Source organism: Sminthopsis crassicaudata, chromosome 4, assembly GCF_048593235.1.
Source record: "Sminthopsis crassicaudata isolate SCR6 chromosome 4, ASM4859323v1, whole genome shotgun sequence".
Taxonomy (NCBI): domain Eukaryota; kingdom Metazoa; phylum Chordata; class Mammalia; order Dasyuromorphia; family Dasyuridae; genus Sminthopsis; species Sminthopsis crassicaudata.
Genome location: NC_133620.1, coordinates 172,432,072 through 172,447,644, shown reverse-complemented (window position 1 = coordinate 172,447,644; position 15,573 = coordinate 172,432,072). Strand labels below are relative to the sequence as shown.

The following is a 15,573-nucleotide window of genomic DNA, read 5'->3' as shown; positions in this document are numbered from 1 at the left end:
ACCTCAAGTCAAAACCAGTCTATTGATTTTAAATCCAATTATCTTTTTTATTATACAACACAAAATTTGCACATCCACAGAGTATTTGAGAATTCATCCTGAAGGATATAAGAAAATTCCTGGCTCCAGGTGCTTTCCCTCTATCAGAAAACTTTTTTGTTTCTCTCCTAGATTTTTGCTCATTATCTCTATCAACCTTTAGGTCCCTGACTGCCTGAAAAAGTCTTTCTCAAAACTATTCCTAAAAGGTTTCTTTAAACTTCAAACACTTATTTTTAAAGTAATTTACACTCATCTGAGGAAACACCTTTGGATTAGAAGACCTGGATTCTAGTTGAATTTCTAACCTTTGCTATTTGTGATTTTGAAAAAAAAAGGCACTGAAGTTCTCTGAGTGCCAGTTTCCTCCTTTGTAAGGTGAAGATACTCATATTTGTATGATCAACTCACTGACTTTTCTGAGCAATGTTTAGAATGACAAGTACAATATAAATATTATTTATAATATATAATTTTTTATATTTATATAACATATATATAATTTATATATTTATAATATATAATTTACAATATAAATATGGGTTATTATTTTATTTTATTTATGTTATCTCTTAATAAGATAAATAATACTCCCTCTCTGCTCATTTATTCAGTTTGTGTTCAATCTGTTGAAATTTTGCTCTGCTCATGTGTTCATTCAGTCAATAAAAATTTATTGCATATTTAACAAGGACAAAGCAATGTGCTAAACCATGGAGTAAATATAAAAATGAGTAAGAGAGTATCCTTGCCCTTCAGGAGTACAAGAAATGACAAGAACACAAATGTCTATAATATGAAACAGAATGGGGTCTCCCAAGTATATTCACAAAAAAAAAAAAAACCACTTCACATTTTAAAGGAGAAAGATCACTTTAGATTGACATAATTAAAGAAGACTGCATGAAGGTTGAATAGATTATTATTATAAAAATGGCATTTCAGATATAGCAAGGGGCTTGAACAAAGACTCAAATGTGAAGACAGGACAAGTAGTCAGATGATAGTTTAAAAACTTAGAGCTATAGTCAAAAAAAAAATCATGGAAGGAACGAGGAGAAACATCTCATGTAGAATTAACTAGAAATCTTATTATGATGTACAAAGTATTTCAACAATTTCAGTATAGTTTTAAATTATTTAAATTTAAAATTCCAAAGACCCTTAGAAAACCCTGCATAGTATCCCTGTTCCAACTCTTTCTAGGACTATATTTGTCATGGTTTCATGACTCTAGAGACTCATAGTACCTCCATTCAAATACTCTATTTACTTATCATACTGAACTATTTACTTTCCCCCCAGTTCCTCCCTCAGTACCCCTGAATTCATCCCTTTCTATCTAAGCAGATCATCACCATAATTATCCCCATCTCTCTAAACTTCAATCTCTTCCTATTTACTGATCCCTCTGCTACCTAAAAACATGTATTCCATATCCCCCAAAAATATCATTACAAATTACCACCTTTAAAAGTAAATGTTTTATGTTTCTCTCCCCTTTCAAAATAAAATACCTAGGATAAACCTGTCTACATTCATTTCCTTCATTTCCTCTTCTCTCACTTCTTATTCTCTTGCAATTGGACTTCTTAATTACTCAACTAAAACTGCTATAAATTACCAATGAACATTCAATTGTCAGCTCTAATGGGGCTTTTCTCAATATTTATCCTTCTAAATCCATTTAAGTCATTTGACACTGTTGACTTCTTTCTCCTAAATGCTCTCTTCTCTCAAAGTTTCCATTAAGACTGAACTCTTATGGTCCTCCTTCTACCTGTCTCATCATTCCTCCTCAGTATTCTTAGTTGGATCATCTCTATCATTTGTCTAACAAAGTCCAAAAGCTTTGTCCTGGTCCCTTTTCTCTATATATATAGCCTCTCTGTATACAATTGCTTTGTTCATAGCAACCAACTTCCATGTGCTCAACTATCTTTTTTTTTAATGCAAAAACTTCTTAGTTCAGTGCTTCCTTGGTCTCTCTTTTGAGATCTAGTCCTACATTACTAATTCTCTAATTTATATTTCAAAATTAATGTCCCAGAGTCATCTCAAACTCAACATGACCAAAAGAAAATTTATAGTCTCCCCCCAAAAAAAATCCTATCCATCTCCTGATTTTTCCCTATTTCATTAAGGACATTCTTGTAATCACTCAGATTTATAGCCGCAGAATCACCCTTCACTCATTCCCACACATACAATCAGTTGCCAAATCATATTCATCCTACATCCACAACATGAGTCACATTTGTCTCACGTACAAATATGATAACCCAAATATGATACCCTAGGTGAAGCATGTTAATTTTTTTGGCTCTCATTTCCTCATATGCAAAATAAAGATAATGATACTTGGACTACCTACAAGTTATTGCAAGAAAAGTGCTTTGTGAACTTTAAAGTGTCAAACATGAGCAATTAGTTTTATCCTAGGTCAAGTCTCTGATTTGACTAAGGTCAGCATTATTCAGTTGCCTAAATAGGGATATGTAAAAGGTACTGCACATTCCCCTGACCTCTAAATCTCTTTACATTTATGTGCATAGGCAAAGTTCAAAAATTTTGTTTCACACACAAAACACATAACACACTCCTTCTGGCACCTTTATATTCCTCTTATTGTCTAATCAAGGTCTGATGACTTCATTGTAATATGCCATGAAATTAGGCAGATATGCTATTAATAAGCTTTCTGATGCCAAAAATATGTGTTTATATAAGCTAATGTTTTAAGCATCCTTTCCCTCTTCCTCACTGTGCTCGAAGAGGCTATCTACCTTGCATCTCTCCAATCCTTGCTCTGCTCAACAAAAAATATGATATTGCTTTCCTCCTAAAAAAACCCAAAAATTCCTTTCTTTTAATAGGACTCCCCTTTGTGTGAGACTATATATACCACTATGAAAATAAACATGTTAACTCAAAAGGAATGATTTGAGGGTAGTTAGACTTTTCACATTAGTATATTAGCAAAATTTACTTTCATATTACCTAGTTAATATACCTTAAAGTTAAGAGCCAGGTCAAGTGAAAGAACAGAGGACAACCAATACTCCTATGAGGTTGAGAACATGGTGAATAGTCTAAGAAAAGATATCTAGTAGAGTGCTATGACAAAATTCAGATCATAAGATCATGGATTAAGAGTTGAAATAGTCTTTAGAGACCATCTCTAAACTCTTATTTTTATACATAAAGAAATGTCAAAGAAGATAAGGATCTTAACTAAAAATCACAGAATCAGTAAAATTTGAACCCAGGTAACTGGACTCTAAATCCACTACTTTCTCCATAGTACTACATTGCTTCTTGATAGGATGCTGAGTGGGAGAAGTGGATAGAATGTGAAGTGGCAGCATAAAATCTTCAGGAATAAAGTGGAGCTAAGATCCAAATACAAATTTCATCTTTTCAGCTTTTTCAATTTCATATATGACTATGCTTGCCCTTCCTTAAACCACTCTACATTTACTTTTCACCATTCCAAATATCTTTGGTTCTAACTCTACCCTGACACAGATAGAAAGTAGGATAAAACAACAGAGTTTCCACCTAAAAGAAAATTCCCTTCAGTGTTAAAATAGTAAACTAGTTGAATCATTAACCTTTACAAAACCACACAATTATTGCCCATTAATGAATCTTCATATAGTCAACACTGCATCTCTGAAAAATTGAGAAAGGAGGAGGATTGGGAGGATGGGTATTGCTAGCCAGCTACACCTTCACTCCTTAAGAACAAGCAGCCATCCATGACCACTGGTCTCTAAAAGGTCAAGTAAATGAAGATAATAAGTGCATCTCCTTACCTCTGCATTAGTATGTAGAAAGTAAAGAAAGAAATCCCTCCTTCCTTTTATGAAGCATAATAGTTAAAAAAAACTACATATTTCTATAGATCACTACATATCTTGTTTTCTCTTAGAAATAGGGCATATGAATCTGAAACAGGCAGTGGGGGGACCTACTAGAGGTAAAATTCACTTGTGTTGATAAAGCAACCCTTTGTATGCATGTGATAAAATTATAATCATAAGCATTTAGTTGATCAATCTATGGTCATGGATGGTTTCTGATCTCTTAGGGAATAAAGATTCTACTAGATGATCCAAAGCTGACACTCCTACTCTCATATATAAGATAGAGAGAGGGATTGGATTTGTGATAGTAATAAATCAGAAGCCAGTAAACTATAGCATGAGAATCAAATATCGCTCACTAGCTGCAATTTGCCTATACTGATATAGGTTACTACTAAATGAAGAAACTCCCTCTACCAAGGTAGGTCAGCATCTTCTCTTCTAAGTAGAAGCTTTAAAATTAACTCACACAACTACTATGTGTCACAGACAGGACTCTGGAGAGACCAGTGAAGAGAGACAAATTTTTTTGTTGTTCAGTCATTTCAGTATTGGCTGACTCCTTTTGACCCCACTTGGGGTCTTCTTGCAAAGATACTGTAGCTATTTTCTTCCCCAGCTCATTTTACTGAGGAGAAAACTGAGGTATACAGGGCTAAGTGGCTTGATCAGAGTCATATAACTAGAAGGTATCTAAGACTGGATTTTAACCCACAGTCTTCCTGACTCTAAACCCAATACTCAATCCACTATCTCATCTATATGCTGTGCATAGAGAGTAATTAAGGAAATTGTTATGTTAATTTATTTAAGAGATAATGAGAGTCTGAATGCACTGGTTTCAGTGTCGCTTTTCAGTAACAAAGTATTGTTTTTGCTCTTTTTTTGAGAGACATATACTTCTAGCTGCATCTGTTTCATGGAACCCCTATACTAGAACTCTATTTAGCTGATTCAACCAGATGCCTCTGAATCTACTCATTCTTACTCCTGCAGGCATTGGGAAGCAAAAAAAAAAAAAATTGAGCTTTTTCAGGCAATGCATGTTAGCTTTGTGGTATAATAACTGATGTCAGCCTAAACCTTGCCAACAATTTCACATCACAACTAGCTACATCCCATTCCAAACTATTGGGCTCAAACTCTTTTGAGAACAAACCCACCCAAATCCTCCCTCACTCCCACATATTTGCAGTATGGATTCAACAATATGACAGTCATTTTCTTTCTTTTCTTTTCTTTTTTTTTTTTTTTATGTCACTGTTACAAAGGACAAAAATAGCTTCTGACTGCTTGGGATTGAGGAGGGTGGAGAAGGAAGGGAAAAGGAAGGAAAGAGAATGAGATAACAGGCTACATGGATGATGTTCCCTACTTTTCTATATATCTATCATCTACCACTTTTCTCCTAATGATTTCTAATGAAAAATGAACATAAATTGCACTTTTGAAGACAGAGTTCTTGCATTAAACACATTGGACTTGAATTATGGAATTAGTTGCAGCTTCTAATGCTTATATAAGTATCAAATTCTACAGAAATAATTCACATTATGCTGCACAATGTTCACCAAGTAATATTTCCACATCCTGCATAGACAGATGAGGAAGTGTAAGCCTCAGCCAAGGAAATAAACACAGTTAGTAAGTAGTTTGGAATCATTGATCATAAGAAAAAAAAAAAAAAACACCCTATTCTAAAGCACATCATCAAGAAAGAATATACCCACAGTTTTATTTAATACTTTCCTGATGTTTTCTCTAAATAGCATGTATTTCTTAGCCTAGACCTAAAATTCCTTTCCCTAAACTGCTTCAGTAGACACAGTCATTCCCACCCCTTCCCCATTTACTTTTATTTATTTACTTTGTCATTCTGGCTTATACTGAAACCTATATGTGACTACACAACAAATATGGAGAAGTAAATGTCTTTGTACTTGTTTTGGATCCCTGAAGTTGTTCACTGAATTGCTTTTTTTATGTCCCTCTAGCAATCTCATCCCATCCGGATCAAGTATCCTGGATTAGAAAGGCTTTCCCTAGAGTTCTTTTCAAAGGGAGCCTCCCACAGTCCTTTAAATCCCTGGAGTTTTATGGTACATATATTCAAGATCAGAGCTGTTAAATAAAAAGAGAAGATTGAGAAAATCAGACCCAGAAAGGTAGATTTGTTTCTTGATTGGAAAACTCATCTGAAATCATCTGTTGTTTGTTTCCTGTTCCAAAACTCATATACTCATGGATGTACAAATGGCCAATTTTCAAAGATTTTTTCAGTGATGCTTTGCTATAATTTCTTTGTGGAGAGAAGGAAAAATATTCCCATTGTGAGAAGATTAATTTTGCCAAACAAAAATCAGAATTCTTAGCAATCACCCCAAAAAATCCACATATTGTAACATTTTTGGTAAAAGTTCCTCAAATAGCTAACTAAAAGCAAATATCATGTCTACTTTAGCTGATAAGACTATACCAGGTATATGCAATCATAAGTAATACTCTATTAAGTAAACAGCAGAGAACTACTTTTCTCTCATGTTCTATCTTTTGTCAGCTTTACAAAAATTCATATTCTATGTGTGCTCCCTGTTACACCCTAGCCATTTTGGAGTGTCTTCACTTCAATCTTTGGGGATATTACTAAAACATAGCTAGTCCATTAAATGGCCTCCTGAGACTCATGGTAATTTCTAGTATTGCAAGCTTGGAAAATGGAGTGGATGGGGAGGTGTCCTTTCTTCTCCTCTACTTTATCTCTAGCCTTTTGAAGTAAACCTAATAAAACCTAAGAATAGGAAAGATTATACATAAAGGGAGGAGAGAAAAAGCATGAACCTTACATTGTTTTCCTGGAAACTCTGGCTCTGGCATTTCTTCTAAACCTAAATAATTTGGACAATCTCCAAAAAGCCCAATACCATTGAAATCAATTGGAATCTGCTAGAATGGGAAGGAAAAGATCAAACAGATACTTTAATTACAAAGCATAGATAAAATTATATGATTCTGCAAATTATTTTAAAGTCTTTTGAGTTGTTGACCTGCATCTCCAGATCTCATCAATTAACATGGAAAACTAACAGATCTGTGCTTCTGAAAAAAGATATGGAAAGATCACCCAGGACTAACTACATAAGCACATCTTAGAATATCAGATGTGTAAGTCTTCCTTCCATTCCCCTCACCCCAGCCAAGAGTGAGGAAACCTTATTCTCAGTCACTGCAGGACTCCTCAATCCTCTTTCCTTCCCCACCCCCATCTCCTCCTGTATACTTTCCTGAATGACAGAGGAAAGTATTTGAGGTCTCCATATACTGGGAACAGCTTTCCAAACTTTCATCCCTACTCTCTCACAGACAAAAATCCATTCCCAAAATTTTTTTCAATAATAATTGAGGACAGGGGAGACAGGCATACAAACGAGCAAGCAGACAAGTAGATAGAGAAAAAAGGTAGAAAGAATGAAGAGACAAAGACAGGGCAATAGAAATAGAGACTAAAAAAGGGAAAGGAACAACCACCGAGATTCCAAAGGTGGCACAGGGGATTGCTTGGGGTGGAAGTAAGAGAGTAGAAGAAAGCTGTCAGAATAGAAAAGAGCTAAATTTGGATGTATTTGGGGGGGGGGGGCGGGGTAAGAGAGTATGTAGCATGATACTAATTCCAAAAAGAATGTCCTAAGAACACGAACACACACACACACACACACACACACACACACACACACACACACAACCTTTGTCTTTTGCTTTACCCTCCCTTTTCTAATACTCCTCAGCATATCAGACAAATCACTTTGAAGGACCTGCCTTACGTCCTTTTTGCAGGCATCTTCAGTGAGAGAAGAAAGGGGAGGAGAACAAACAAGAAAAGAGAAGAAAGGAGAGGAGAAGACAAGAGAGAAGAGGAAAAGAAAGGACAAAAAAGAAGAAAAGAGAAGAAAAGAGAGGAGAGAGCAGAGGAGAGGGAAGGAGAGCAGAGGACAGGAGAGGAGAAGGGAGGGCAGAAGAGAGGAGAGGAGAAGACAGGAGAGAAGAGGAGAGGACAGAAGAAGGAAGGGGAGGAAAGGACAGAACAGAAAAGGACAAAAGGACGGGGAGAAAGGGAGAGAGAGGAGAGAGGGAGAGAGAGACAAAGACAGGGGGAGAGAGAGAGAGAGAGAGAGAGAGAGAGAGAGAGAGAGAGAGAGAGAGAGAGAGAGAGAGAGAGAGAGAGAGAGGGAGGGAGGGAGGGAGAGAGAGGAGAGGGAGGGAGGGAGAGGAGAGGGGGAGAGGGGAGAGGGGAGAGAGAGAGGAAGGGGGGAGAGAGAGAGGAAGGGGAGAGAGAGAGAGAAGAAAAAAGGAGGGGGAGGAGGAGGAGGAGGAGGAGGAGGAAGAGGAGGAGGAGAGAGAGAAAGAGAGAGGAGAGAGAGGGGAAAGAGAGGAGAGAGAGGAGAGGGGGGGAGAGAGAGAAGAAGAAAAAGAAGGAGGGGGAGGAGGAGAGAAGAGGAGGAGGAGGAGGAGGAGAAGGAGAGGAGAGAGAGAGAGAGAGAGAGAGAGAGAGAGAGAGAGAGAGAGGAGAGAGAGAGAGAGAGAGAGAGAGAGAGAGAGAGAGAGAGAGAGAGAGAGAGAGCGCAGGAAGAGAAGGAGACCACAAAACAGAAGGAACCCTGGCTTCAATGTTGACTTCCCGGAGAGAAGTTGTTAAGGGCTGAGCTCCCCCTCACAGCTCAGCCGCTGCCCTGGACTTTAGGCGGGGGCGGAGTGAGATGGGCGTGGGGTTAAGTGTGGAAGGGAGCCCAACTCCAGGCTGATGAGATGAGAGAATGAGATGAGATGCGTTATCTCGCTCTAGAGTAGAAGCCTCGTAGGTTGCAGCCAGTAACTCAGGCGGTCGTGGCCCCCAAATTCGCCCACCTCTCACCCCACTGGCTGACGCTGCCCTTCAGCTGGGGTGGGACTTGGTTTCGAATTCACTCCCCATGCTCTCCTTTGGATTTTAACTGTTATTTAATTTGCAGCGCGCCTCAGTCAATCCAGGGATGCTCCACCGGAGCCCGGAGCCCCAGAGCCCCAAAGGCGCCTCTTCCCTTCCTTCTGCCAAGTAACATCGCCTGTACTTTTCCAGATTCCTCTTTCCCTCTTGAAATTGAAAGTTCTTGAGGTCGCACAGGGTTGTTGCTCCAGCAGTTTCCTTCCCCGCCCCCCTAGCTCCCCCCTCCCCCCTCCACTCCCCCCTCCTCTATGGGGTACTCCCGGGAGCCCTGCAGAAGACTGGTGCGGCTCCTGCATGCGAGCAGCAGTAGGAGCTCCAGATTCGCACGCCAAGAGCGCCCTATGGCAACTAGGGCTGTGACCGAGGTGCTGAAGGCAAGCGCTCCCAACAGCAGCAGCAGCAGCAGCAGCAGCCACCGCAGCCTCAGCAGCCGAGACTAGAGCCTAAAGTGCCGCCGCGGGCGCCTCAGCCTCCGCCTTGTCCTGCTCCCAGCCCTCAGCTCCCAGCTCTCAGCCTTCGGGATCGCAGCCTCTTCGCAACATGCTACCTGCAACTGCCTCAGCGTGGCCGCTAGCCTCTTCTGGACCCCTCTCCCACCTTGATGACAGCTCTCCTCTAAGATCTGCCGGACTTAATTGCTCGGACAATTTGAAAGTGCAATAATTGATTTCTCTCCTTCCCACCCACTTCCCTTGATTTTCATCTCCCTTCTCCTCCTCCTCATCGCTACTGTCGGATCTGAGCCGAGAAGTTCCTTAGCTGTTTTAGTTATATACGTTTTTATTTGTATATCCATATTTAATAACCACCAACAAAATCAACAACCAAAAAGACAAGGGGGGAAAGGAAGAGATACCATTACCGGGTTACTATGCACTTGCGACTGATTTCTTGGTTTTTTATCATTTTGAACTTTATGGAATACATCGGCAGCCAAAACGCCTCCAGGGGAAGGCGACAGCGAAGAAGTAAGTGTAGCTTATTGTATTTATGTATTTGTGCTGAGCCTGGCAGTTCACCTGTCGGGCTGCTCTGTACTATCTCTTACCATCCCCCTTCCACAACAGCCCCCCACCCCCACTCACTCCACCCCTACTTGTAGAGGTAACAGCATTTTATTGAGTATATAACTATGACCTGCTTTCCTCCTCCTTTCTTCCCCTTCAAAAGTCCCTAATCTTCGGTGGGATTCGCCCAGTCCTCAAAGATAACGGAGCTGACGGAAGACAGGTTCCTACAGTAATTTTCCCCCGCCCCCATCTTAACATTCACTTCCCCATCAAGTTTCACCTCCTCATAAAACTAGTCATTCTTTAAAGCTGGGGATCCTACACACATGCTCTCTCCCTCTTGCTGAGAGGGTCTTTGGCCTTTCTCTGAGAGAATCATTTTTATTGGATCCTTCAACAGCAGGCAACTTGGTCCTTGTTGCAGCTCTCCTAGACGGGTATCTTAGAGCCCCCTGCAATGTGTCTCTCTCTAATACCCCGAATGCCCTTGAACTTCATGTCTTCGTGAGCATTTGCAACTATTGCCGTCTTATGCTGCCATGGAGTATGCTAGAACACAGCAAGGCCAGAATTAAAACGCCGTGGTCAATGAAATTTTTTGCCTTCGATTAATCTTCAGAATGGAAGCCCTTCCCGCTATCTTCTGACTGGTAGCTAAGAGTGAGGAAAATCCAGAGGAAAAAGTCATTGAAATTATTGGTTTCCACCAAATCCAGGGGTTCTTCTGGGTGAAAAGGCAGACCTTAAGAACAGGCTTGGGGCAATCCAATGGGGTTTGGAGTAAACACATAGGCACCTTTTTATTCAGAACTATTCCTTCAAACCATTCTCTTTTATTATCTCTGACCCAGAAGCGAATCAATTCTTAGTTGTCTCCAGCCCAGTCGGGAACAGAACAACTGTCAGATGATTTTTAACCCAGAAGCAATTCCAACACCTTATATCTACCTCTCATTCTGACCCAACTCTTTTGTCTTTAAAGATTCCCTAGGCTGGCCACTTAGCTGGGCAGTCCCGGCCCTGGATTGTTTAAACTCCCATCTCCTCGGAAGCTCCGATACTGAGAGCCAAGCTCACTATGAGCAGGACCATTCCATGAGTCAGTCTGTCCCGAGTCTGAAAGGTGACACCTTCTCAGAGTCAGAAGGAATATGAGAGAGAGTATCTTGTCTTCCCTTGATTCCTCCTTGCCCACTCCGCCTTCCAACCAGGTTATTAGCATTTCTGTCAGTGGTCCATAGTCTCAGAGCCTGAGTACTTTTCCCCCTGGACTAGAAGTTGAAAGGAAGAGTGGAGAAAAAAGAGAAAAGAAAGAAATCTACTAGGTTCAACCGTAGTTTAGAGTCACGGGAACTTTTGTTCCAGAACCTAAAAACCAACCTTTCCCCTCAACTTCTCCATGCTTGTTGAATTCATTTTCCCGGGAGGATAGAGCCAATAAGAAGTAGTTACCAACTTCTCCTCCTTCTTCTCATCCCCCCCCCCCCTTCCCCACTTCCTGAGTTCCTGTCTCCCTTCAGGAACAGTTCTCCAAGTGCTCTTACTCAGAGAAGCTCTAAGAGAAGGCTGGGGGATGTCAGCGTGGAAGAGAAAATACTGACTTGTTTTTTAGTTAGGATTTGGAAATCGCTTCATGGACCGATGTTTGTCTCTGCACCTTCCCCAGTGCCTAACGGTCCCCCTGAAAGCTCCCTTTGTATCGTTTGCCTCGGGCACACAAGGTTTGATTCACCTCGAAATTGCCTTTTAAGAAACAGCTCAGCAAGAACGCCAGAGGCTCGGGCCCTGCCTTCTAGGCTCTCGGCTCACTTAGCAGGGGGCAGGAGGGACTAAGTTAAACATGTCAGGGCATCCGATTTATTATCCTTGGCCACTGAATGGTTTGTATTCTTCATAGCTTCCCACCCACTCCTTTTAACCCCTGGCCCGGCGGCAGACGAATAGGAGAGGCGGCGGCTCAGGGCTCCAGCAGTGCCCTCTCACCGCTGTCAATCACCAGCCTCCCTTCCCCCAAAGAAAGCAAGCAAAGTCGAGTTTAGTCTAAGCTTGATAAGGAAAGCAAAGCGGGGACAGGACTACTTGTGCTTCCATCAAATACCCACCATCACCCAACTTCCATCAAACACTAACCAACCAAACAATCCACCATCCCCTGAAATTAGGCACAAGTTAATTTTGAGTAGAAGTCTAGAATCCCAATTTGCATCCCTGGACTATTAGCTCCAATCTCGAAAGAGGATTATTGAAGGGCACTAGGCACGTGGATGTTTCCTAAATCAGTCTCAATCCACTGCCTTAAGATATAAAACTAGTGGAGGATTCTGTAGGGACAATACGAACTTCTCGACTGCTTCAGAAACTGAGACTACCGCTCTATCCTCCAGGCGTTACAAACCACAAAGTAGTTTACCTGTCTAGCATCTTCCCCTTGAGATAGGGTTCAGAGTCTGTTGAGCAGTCCTGCAAAATTAGAGAGATTGAATTTTTGATATCTAATATGGTCTTTAGGAAATGGGGAGTGCGAATGGGAAGACAGAGGGGAAAACTCAGAAAACTTCCATGCTCTGCTGCCTCCCATTCTCTCCCACCTTATTCTGCTTTTGCCATGACTGCTGCCTCCAAAACTGTGGAAGGTGCGACCCCTTGTGTTCTCTGCGGAGACAGACAAGATGCTGTATGCAGGTGCAGTACAGAATTCTGGAGGATGAGCAAAGGGTGAGAGAGAGAGAGAGAGAAAGAAAAAAAAAAAAAAGAACAACAAGAAGAAGAGAAGGAACATTTGGGAAAGAAAAAAAATCAAGGGTCAATCCCTCTATACAAATTTAAATGGCGACATCTCAACGACAGAGCGATTATTTGGAAACAAATTGATGTCTGTCTTTTCCCTAGTTAGGATCTTGGAAAAGATTTGCCTATTTAAAACAATGACCCCTAAGGAAGTGGAAAAAGAAAGACACAGATTGAGCAGACAGCCATCCTAAAGACAACCAGAGTAGACATTCAGGCCTGCTTTCTCCAGCTTAGAGATAAAAAGTTACTCTTTCGATAAGATTGTTAACATTCAGTTTAAGTCACTGTCAGATAAGTAAAGTTGTGAATAGAAAAATGAAGGAGTAAGGATAATTGTTAATTTTATCTAATCTATCTTCTTATCTGTCCTCTAATTGTCTAGTGTTTTTCCAGTCTACACACTCATAAAATGTCTCCTTCTAAATATTAAATATTTCCATGTAACTTTAACAAGTGTTATCATCAAAAATAGCAAATCTAGTCAATGTGAACTCTGTTGAAAAAGATCTATCATACTGCCCATACCACCCCCAATATAGAACAGTAACCTGATTTCTTCCTTTTAAAATACCAAATTTTAACAAAATTTAAGAAGTTTAGAGCAGTTAGTTATAGGTGAGCAAGTATGTGTCTTTTGTCTTTTATCTATATGGATTGACACACCAAGAAGAAATGACACCACTAGGATTTAGCTTAAAAATTAATAATAAAACCTACTGATAAGTCTCAATAAAGAAATAGTTATTGATTTATGAAATGATTGTAGGCATTCATTGCAGAATCCAAAGCCTTGGTTTAGGTTGTTAAGCCTCATAAAACAATCCCACTACTTTAACTTGGACAAATCATTTAGCTTCTCTGTACTTCAATCATTTTATTTCTATCACATAAACTGCACTTAACTCTGATCCACTCAAAATTTTAGTTGTAAGGATCATTAAGAAAGAAATTTGATGGTCTTGTCAAGACAAAAATTACAAACTCTTATTTATCCCAAATAGTCAGGGATTAAGATTGGTCTACATTCCTAAATAACCAATTAAATACAATAATTAATCAAGCAATTATCAACTTTTAAAGAACTGAATCAAACATTAAAATCAAAAATATTAACATCAAAAAAGTAATGAACATTAGTGGTCTTGCCTTCATAATTTAAGATTTTGCTATGTTTCAATAGCAGTACAGTACCAAAAATCTAATTACTTGAGGATCAATTATCTAGACTCCAGATAAACAGTAATTTCTCACAGACCATAAAATGCCCAATTTTTCTATATAGACATTAAATAGAACATAATCATTTTAATGTTTCACTTTTATCCAACACAATTCTTAAAAGGAAAAGCATATTTTAAAAAGAAATTCTGGGCAAAAAACCAATTCAGTTTAATACTGGAAAATAATTTTGGCTAAACAATAAATAAGTCTGCACAGGTCTATAAGAATTTAACTGTTATTGTTTCTATATGCCAAATATATTTCTTGGTGACTGGGTTGTTGAAAGGCAATTTGTAATAATCCATATGAATCATAAATGAACCCACCATACATTTTGTTCATGTTTATTTTATTTTTCTGAAATCAGAGTTTGATTATTGTTTGATAACATAATTCTGTTACTCACTGTTTCTACCTTCAGTCATTCACTGGGGAGGGAATTGGATTTACTGACAGAGACAAGTGCAAAATGTCCCTGGTAAAGCATATCATGGTATATATAATAACAATTACATAATAATTTCGTAAATCAAGCCCACAAAACCAAACTCATATGTAGTAGTAGATATAAAAACAAATGACAAAAATTTAAATACATAAATCATATTTGATCATCATTTTAGTATTAGGATCATTTCTGATTTATCCCTTTGTTCCACCATTTTTACCTCTTGTTTATTGTTTCAATATAAACATCCTATTTAAAATATCAGAAATGGTGATGGTGTTGCCATTTTGGTCCTAAATTACTGTAAGTAAACCATTGGGGAGTATAGGAAAGAATGTGAAACAGCTTTACAATTAACATTTCAACATTTCTTTTAGGGTGAAATATGAACAGTATTTCCATTAGCATGTGGCAAAGCTTTGTTGCGACATTCTTCTATCAAAAGTTTTCCCTGTACATAATATTCAACAAATTTGGCCCCCAGAAAACATGGCAAAGAAATTTCACTATATAATAAAGTTTAATTTTAAAATTATTATAGGGAAATTCTAGCTACATTGTTTCCATAAAATGAATTTAATGGGCTGTTGATTGTTTTAGACAATTTGAGCCCAGAGAGAGAGAGTTCCAAATTGTTTTGACATTCCTAAAATCTAATCTGGGATATTTAGCCAAATACTAAAATCTTACAGAAAAGTAACAGAGTTATTTTTGATGCTATGTAGAGGTGACAGGAGTCTTTGAAAGAACAATAGTCTCTACTATCTCCAAGTTTGTATTTAATTACAGTGTAAAGATAATCTGTCAAGACCTAACTATTCCAGATACAGTGCATTACTTTTTTTTTCACTTTCACAATTTATTTCCATCCAAATACTGTATGTTAGAAAATAAACTGACTTGTCCCTCCCCCACTTTACCATTCAATCTATTCTCCACTTCCCTTCCCACTTACTTCCCCCCCACACACACACACACACATAGAGACAGAGACAGAGACAGGGCAGAGACAGAGACAGAGACAGAGACAGACAGACAGACAGACAGAGAGACAGAAACAGAGAGAGAGAGAGTGTGTGCAAAAAAAAAAAAAATCTATCAAATATTCTTTTCCAAATAGTGAATTCTTGAAATACCATCAGGGTGGGTATTGAGTTTCATGAAATGCAAGAGTCAACTTTAGTTACCATTAGGAAAACATCATTCAATTTTGAGAGC

General features: G+C 39.0%; 1 protein-coding gene across 2 annotated transcripts in view; it reads left to right on the top strand.

The window, feature by feature from the left end:
* The first annotated feature begins 8,521 nt into the window (after positions 1-8,521).
* Positions 8,522-15,573, top strand: part of RSPO3 (R-spondin 3) — a 103,181-nt gene continuing 96,129 nt past the window's right edge. Inside the window, exon 1 of one of the 2 annotated variants that reach the window (XM_074309904.1) lies at positions 8,522-9,854. In XM_074309904.1, the coding sequence (XP_074166005.1) occupies positions 9,758-9,854 (97 nt within the window). In that variant the 5' untranslated portion in view covers positions 8,522-9,757. The remainder of the gene's footprint in view (positions 9,855-15,573) is intronic. The other variant, XM_074309905.1, reaches the window with a different exon arrangement.